The 7,859-nt window shown below is 34.0% G+C and overlaps 1 protein-coding gene across 1 annotated transcript in view; it reads right to left on the bottom strand.

Moving 5' to 3' along the window:
• The window catches only part of LOC117101898 (adhesion G-protein coupled receptor G2-like), a 26,911-nt gene that overhangs the window by 1,123 nt on the left and 17,929 nt on the right, over positions 1 to 7,859 (bottom strand). Inside the window, exons 7-17 of the mRNA XM_033242015.1 lie at positions 7,692 to 7,751; positions 7,449 to 7,502; positions 5,750 to 5,809; positions 5,347 to 5,436; positions 4,427 to 4,464; positions 3,997 to 4,149; positions 2,976 to 3,309; positions 2,428 to 2,594; positions 2,112 to 2,267; positions 1,611 to 1,726; positions 110 to 375 (exon numbers count right to left, since the gene is read on the bottom strand). Coding sequence (XP_033097906.1) covers positions 110 to 375; positions 1,611 to 1,726; positions 2,112 to 2,267; positions 2,428 to 2,594; positions 2,976 to 3,309; positions 3,997 to 4,149; positions 4,427 to 4,464; positions 5,347 to 5,436; positions 5,750 to 5,809; positions 7,449 to 7,502; positions 7,692 to 7,751 — 1,494 coding nt within the window. The remainder of the gene's footprint in view (positions 1 to 109; positions 376 to 1,610; positions 1,727 to 2,111; positions 2,268 to 2,427; positions 2,595 to 2,975; positions 3,310 to 3,996; positions 4,150 to 4,426; positions 4,465 to 5,346; positions 5,437 to 5,749; positions 5,810 to 7,448; positions 7,503 to 7,691; positions 7,752 to 7,859) is intronic.

The following is a 7,859-nucleotide window of genomic DNA, read 5'->3' as shown; positions in this document are numbered from 1 at the left end:
TTAATTACTATTTGTAATAATAATAATAATAATAATAATAATAAATGTGTTATTAAACATGAAATATTAATCATTTAATAACAAATTAAAAAATGTGAATTAAACCTACCCCAAGCCAAGGCTGCACCAATCCACATAAATGTGGACTTCGGAGAGTCAAATACTTTTATAACTAAATAATACATGTTCGTCGCCTCCACTGCGGTCCAGGCAATCGACGATAGTAAAAAATAATGTACAAATATCGCCACTACTTTACACGCAGTGGTTCCTTGATCAGCTAGCCCGATACCAAAAATGAAAATCAGGTACAAACAAAACAAAGCTACGCAGAGATTCATCATTATTATCTGTGGCTGGCTGGTTCGAAGTTTTCTGCGAAAGTAAATACATCTATTGAAACTAACAACATGCACTAACGTCCATCTGAATTCGTCCTCGTGATTATTGAAACCCAATCAAGTCTATCTCCCCTTCCTTGCCATACGTCTCGATTTCTGTTTTCATTTCTTCCCTTTTCTATTAATTAGTTTCTCCTGCTACTTGTACTCCATTATACTTGTACTCCATTAAACAGGCACGTTTGCACATTAACACTGGGTCACGGTAATCTATGCTTTTCGCTAGTTCTCGGGGTATGCGGGTCACTGGGACTTCAGCAGGGTAACGTCTTACCCCATAATGCATATAGTTTGGTCGCAGAGGGCGGGGGTATGTGGGTCACTTACTTACTTGGATCTTAGTGGAGTAACGTGCCTCCCTTAGATGCATAGATTACAGGACCTGGTTTGACGTCCCAACCTAGATGCATAGTTCAATTATGGAGGGGAATACAGCTATTGGGACACTTAGGACAGTCTCACAATTTTTTTCTACCGTATATTGTCCACAAAAAATGGGTCCAATTTTTTTTTTTAAATGTGCTCACTTTTTTTAAAAAATAGGTCCAGATTTCTCATATTTTGCATAAAATGGGTCAACTTTTAAGAAAATTGGTCCAGATTTTTCATATTGTTGCATAAAATGGGTCAACTTTTTTAAAAATGGGTCCACATTATTTCAATTTGCGCGTGAAGTGGATCCACCCTGATGTTGTCCTGCACTGTTTGAAAATCCTGGCTATGGCATTGGTCACTAAGAACTTAGTGGAGTAATCTCTCTGCTCTTGATACATAGTTTAATTAGGGAGGGGTGTCACGGCTTAATAAAGTCTTAATGGAGCAACGTCCCTACCCTAGGTACATAGTTTAATTAGGAAGATGTATGTGGGTCAATAGGATCTTAGTGGAGTAACGTTCCTACCCTTGATACATACCGTACTTTAGATGTGTGTCACGGCTTACTAGAACCTTAGTGGACTAACGTCCCTACCCTAGATAAATAGTTTAATCTGGGAGGGGTACGTGCGTCATTAAGACCTTAGTGGAGTAACGTCCCTACCCTAGATAAATAGTTTAATCTGGGAGTGGTATGTGGGTTTCTAGGATTGTAGTGGAGTACCGTAACGTTTCTACCCTTGCTGCATAGATCGTTTAGGCACGCAGGTCTTTTTCTTTTTTGTTGTTTTCATAATGTTTGTACATTTACCGTTTTGGCGGAATTGAACTTACTTGGAGAACAAAATAGTTACGATTGTCAAAGTGAGACACATTAGTGACATTCCACAGCCAATGTAGGTTACCAGATCAAGAAATCTCTCCACACCAGGAGCGACATCATTTGGAAACTGGAAAAAAAACAAATAATTTGGTGGCACAATGTAGGAAATTTATAATCATAACCACCTGAAATGTCGACATTAAGCTTATGATAATTATTACACTCTTTTAATAACCCAGGCCTATTAATTATATGTTCCAAGGTAAAATAAGCTGAAAATTCTAAATGTTGGAAACTGAAAAGGTAAAAGATTAAAAACTGAAAATCAATGTCTAAATTGCAAAAATCTAAGTGGTCATTCTGACTCGACCGAATCCCACTGGCCTCCCACCATTGTGCACAAAGCGTCCGATCTGTCTCTTATACACATCTAGATGTGTATAAGAGACAGGGCCTATATATATATATCTATTATAATTGTGTTAATATTCATAATATGTGAGAACACTTACGAATAAGACGGCAAAATTTGTCAGATGTGTGCATGCACATGTTATACTGCCGTCCTCATCTGTTTCTGTAAGTTTACAACCATTACTGGACCAATCGCCGAATTCGTTTAAGGATTTATTCCAAAACATGCACGAAGCTTTCATCTTTGACATATTCTATAAAAAGCAGAAAATGGAAAGTTGTTTGTTTATGAATATACACAATGTATTATTAGGCTACTTCTATTAATATGCATTAACCATATTCTTACTGAAAAAAATGTAAACATGAACAAAAATAAATCACTGAAATTTCACAGATAAGTAGCAATATTACCACTGGTGTTGTAAATACAAGTGTGACAGCTTCATCGAATACATCCGGGATATTTGTATCATGTATAGTAGCTGACAAAACAACGTCAGATATCTTGAAGTTCGACATTGCTGATTGAAACAGACCTGGGTTATAGTAGGATACGAAGCTTGTACTTGTCATTTGACCTAAACAAAGTACAAAGAAAAACACATTAAAAATTATTAAAAAAAATACGGATACTTACATATATATTTAATAAGTATATATTATATTATGAATCTAATATTGTTAGACAATAACTGCCTCGCCCGGTTTGCACATCGACAGTTTCGAGTCGAACCCACCAACCTGGATGTTGGGAGTCAAAGCCACAACCGATGCGCCAACCGCTTCTACAGCGACGAACAGCGCTAATGATTGCAATTGGGAAATAACAAAAATAAATAATTGAATGATAAAATTTATGGCCTGGGCCTGGTCTAATCATGCAAGTGAAATAACATTAACACCGCACTCAGGTTTTTTCTAGAACATAAGATAAGTATTACTAGAGAATGAAACGGTACCGATTGTGAAGGATAGAATGGCTTTTGGGATGGTTATTGACTCGAGTTTGGCATTGATTGGCCGGCATTCCTCATCAACACATACGTCAGTCATTTTATCGTTTTGATTAACCAAAAATACAACATCAGATTGGACATCATTTGGATCAAAACTTATAGTCCGCACAGAAAGTGTATGTTCGTTCTTAGTATAATCCTGGCCATCAGTAGCGATGGTGCTAATTTGCTGTTCGAATGATTCGAGGATTGAAGCTGTCGTTGATGGCGGTAGATCAGATTGTGATGAATCAGAGGCGAGTACCATGCCCACTATATCGACGACTGCGTCTGTAACCTATAAAACAAGTCAAGTAAGAAACACTTGATTTATAGCTCATATAAACATGCGACTTGACTCATACAGTAATGCAATGGATGGTTAGAGGAACCAGGGGTTGAGGCCGTCCAAAGACCACATGGCTCAAAGACATCGAGGACTGGACGGGGAAGAGTTTGACGTTTGGTTTTGAGGGAGTCATAGGATCGAGTGCAGTGGAGGAGGAGGGTGTTATCATCAAAGTGCCCCGACGGTCTTCGGACTATGAGAGTGACCTGACCTGACCAAGACAAAAATAAACAACATTTTACAATCAACAGACGGATTTAAAAATTTAAGATAAAAATTAGAAAGGTAAAACATTCAAATAAGCTGAAAATTCTAAATGTTGGAAACTGAAAAGGTAAAAGATTAAAAACTGAAAATCAATGTCTAAATTGCAAAAATCTAAGTGGTCATTCTGACTCGACCGAATCCCACTGGCCTCCCACCATTGTGCACAAAGCGTCCGATCCTGCTACAACGTGGCTTAGCATAACAAACAATACAAATTAAAACCACCAGGAGCATGGACCACCTTTGCAAGCAAAAGCTGACGAAGAATGGGGACCGACGAGACACTCTCAAGTCAAGAAGATTTTCCCCAAAAAATCTGTAATGTGTATACTGTAATGTGGACAGTAATATTACAGTAAGTCTACTAACTTTTGGGTCTGTTGATTCAACTTGTGCGATACTTTCCAGGGCATAGGAAATCTCGTTAATTTCAGCAGGTATCAACCCCTCAGATTCAACCTTTGCATTTGTAATTCTTTCCAGCTCAACTGCAACGTATTCCACATTTTCTTCAGTGACATTCTACGTGAATGATAATGATAATAATAATTAATAATATAAAAATTAACAGTATCAACATTGATGTTGTCAATAATAATATTAATAATAATAATAATTGATTGATTTACTAAATATGCCGTACTCAATAATACAACACAATATTTGAAGTCAGTTAAAAACTGAAATAAGGAGAAATAATATGTAAACATCATCAATTAATATAGATACTTTTGAGATTATTATTGTATGGAGAAATATTGTAATATAAGCAATATACCGTAATAAAAGCATCCAATACCTTTGCTAGATTTGCAATTTCTTCTGAAATATCCGCTTCTATTGAAATAAATAAAAATTGTATAAGGCCCGCCTATTTAGTTCAGGAAATCAGACAAGATATGTGATAAATAATAACATAATGATGAAATATAACATAATATAATAAACCGTATACATATATCTGTCTCTTATACACATCTAGATGTGTATAAGAGACAGTATATATATTGAACAGTAGATATGCATGTGTGCTCCAATAAAATGTAAAAACAATGAAAAGACGGTATACCGTAAAACCTCGAATTGAAGCCCAATGGGCTGAATCTCAAGAAGAAGCACATTTCGAATTGAAACTCCCTCTTAAGTTTGGAAAAGTACCGGTAGCCTCCAAAAGAAGCCCATCTTGAAAAGAAACCCATGGGCTACTTTTCGGTATAGTACAGTACATACACTGTACATGAATTTCAAAAAACAAAATTAAATTAAAAACACGCTCGATTTATATAGTAGTTTTAGGTGATTTAATGCCGGTTGATATACGGTACTTTAAGATACAGAATGATGTTACAGTGGCCATATTTATTGGTTTATTATACAAATTCCTAAGATTTACCGCATTTATTTTGCAAGAAGTAACCTCGAAAAAACTCCCATCTCGAAAAGAAGCCCATCTTCAATCCGAGCTTTTACGGTATTGAAGTTTGACTTGCGGAACACAAATTGATTGAAATATAATGAAATAGAACGGATATTTCGATTACCCCTGATGGCTGATAGATCATTGGCTGGTACGATTTTATTTGATAAAAAATTGTTTTTTTGTGTTAGTTTCATATTGGTTACAGCATACGCAACAACAGGTCTAGTTTTTAATATATTTCTGTTAATGAAGCATGCTAAAACGAGAGGTAAATAATTTGGAGGTATACTGTAACTTACTGTCGTCTGTATTGCCGGGATTGATTAGAATCGTCGTCGTGATGATGTTGTTTTCGCCAGTTGGACACTCTAAAGTTGATCTAATAAATTCTATAGAAAGATGAAAGGGGTTCAGACAACGGTACAGCTAAGATGAACTAAACTTTTGGTCATAATTGTAGTAAATGCAAATTGGTATAATTGGTATTGGTTTTATGGAGGTATAGGCATAATGCAGAATGGACTAAATCGATATGAAACATGCTGTTTGCCTGTATGTATTAAAATTCAATTTAATGTTAGTAAACATCTCAAGTAGCAGTATATTGGCCTCACTTTTATAAATTCAAATTCATTTTATTAAACATCTCAAATAACATTATATCGTTAAGGCCTGCAGGCATTCTTTCTGCTTTCTACGTACCGATAGTCGTTTTTTCTTGGGTTGTTTTTTGCTGTTCTGGTAGGGCTGTTGTGTCTACTTCTGTTTATAAATAATAATATTATTATTACTAAAATAATAACAACAACATCATCATCAACAGCATCAACAACAATAATAATATTCTTAATAACATCTTCAACAATAATACTAATAATACCGTAATAATAATGATAATAATAATAATGATAATACTACTAATGATAATAATGATAATAATGATGATAATAATAATGATAATAATGATGATAATAATAATGATAATAATGATGATAATAATGATGATAATAATGATGATGATGATGATGATGATGATGATGATAATGATGATGGTGATGATGATGATGATGATGATGATGATGATGATGATAATGATGATGATTTCGGCCAACAAATCAGCGCGATACATATTTAAAATAATAAAACAATTTCACCAAGACATGATCTAACATTGTTAAAACAATATGTCAACAATTCAATGCAGCTATCAAACAAAATATAGAAGAGACTAATATCTCACAACTAAAGGATACAACTAAAATATCATGAATATCTCATCCACACATTGAAAACTGGCAAAAAAAAAAACAAAAAAAAAACACACACACACACTGCTTATAGGCCTAAGTAGAAAGGAGAAGCTTAGCCTCCCGTCTGACAGGATTTACTCCGAACTTAAAACTCTCATTCAGAAAAGAAAGATGATAAGAAAAGGAAATAAAAACTAAAAAAATCAAATCAATTTAAACTAAAACAATTGAATAAACAAATTGCAGCTACTGTAGTACTTAAAAAACTTAAAAACAAAGTACTAAAGAACAAGGTGAAGAACTAAAGCAAGCCATGACAACATAAGGAAGTCGTAAAAATGTGGAGAAAGGCAAAACAACATGGTAAACTTATACAGGCCGGACCTAGAGCGTTAAAATGTAAGGGACTGGCAGAACACTTCAAACACCACTTCAACCAAAATCAAACACATCTGCCAACCCCCAGAAGGCATCCTTAATCCACCTGATTGTTTTTAAATTTGCTTCTATAATTGACAACGCAATTCTCAGCATCGAAAATCTATCAAATACAATTACACAACTAAGAATTGAGAAAGCCACAATCGACATTGAACCAGAAATAATCAGAGCTGCAGTAAATAACGTAATGACACTACACAATTACCGTACTTTACAATAATATGGAGGGAAAAAACCTTACCATCGCAATAGGGCATAATAATAATAATAATAATAATAATAATAATAATAATAATAATAATATTAATAATAACAATAATAACAATAATAATAATAACAATAATAACAATAATAATAATAATAATAATAATAATAATAATAATAATAATAATAATAATAATAATAATAATAATAATAATAATAAAGAAAATAAATACATTGTTCGAATAAAGGACATGATAGTTTATATAAATAAATAATTTGTGTAATAAAATTTCTAAGCTAGGATTCCAACCTGCGATCTGTTTAGGTGAGCGTCATAACCATTAGAACACAGAGGCTTCATGCTTGAACAGATCCAAATAACCGTCAGATACTGTATCTGACGGTTATTTGGATCTGTAACACTCACAGTGGGTACGGTTGAAAACAAATAGGAGCATATAATATAAATTCAGATAGCCGTTTACATATATATTGTACACACACACCTGTAGGGCTAGTCGTTGGTTCTTCGCTGGTTGTCAGCTGTAATGTGGTTAATTCTGTATAAAACAAGTACATAAATGTGGTCAATGATAGGAAAGATGATTTGCTTTACCTTACTTTAAAATATAAATAATACTGAATATAATTAAAAGAAATGGTACTGTGGCTGATTAATGATATAATTGATGAAAAATGATGTGGTATTATATTAGTAATATTAATTTAACTTAATTAAGTTGACGTACCAATAGTCGTACTTTCTCGGCGTGTTTTCGGCTGTACTGGTATGGTTGTTGTGTCTGGTCCTGAATAACAAAATAATTCAGAATTCGCATCGATTCAAATACTGCATTATAGGCCTAATATTGTGGTTGGTTGCTGTTGTTTGGAAAATTTTACCTATTGTATATATA

Source organism: Anneissia japonica, unplaced genomic scaffold (genome assembly GCF_011630105.1).
Source record: "Anneissia japonica isolate Jap-2015-1 unplaced genomic scaffold, ASM1163010v1 scaffold4988_len2956909_cov206, whole genome shotgun sequence".
In the NCBI taxonomy this organism is placed as follows: Eukaryota; Metazoa; Echinodermata; class Crinoidea; order Comatulida; family Comatulidae; genus Anneissia; species Anneissia japonica.
The sequence above is the reverse complement of the archived record's forward strand: the minus strand, read 5'-3'. Positions and strand labels throughout refer to the sequence as shown.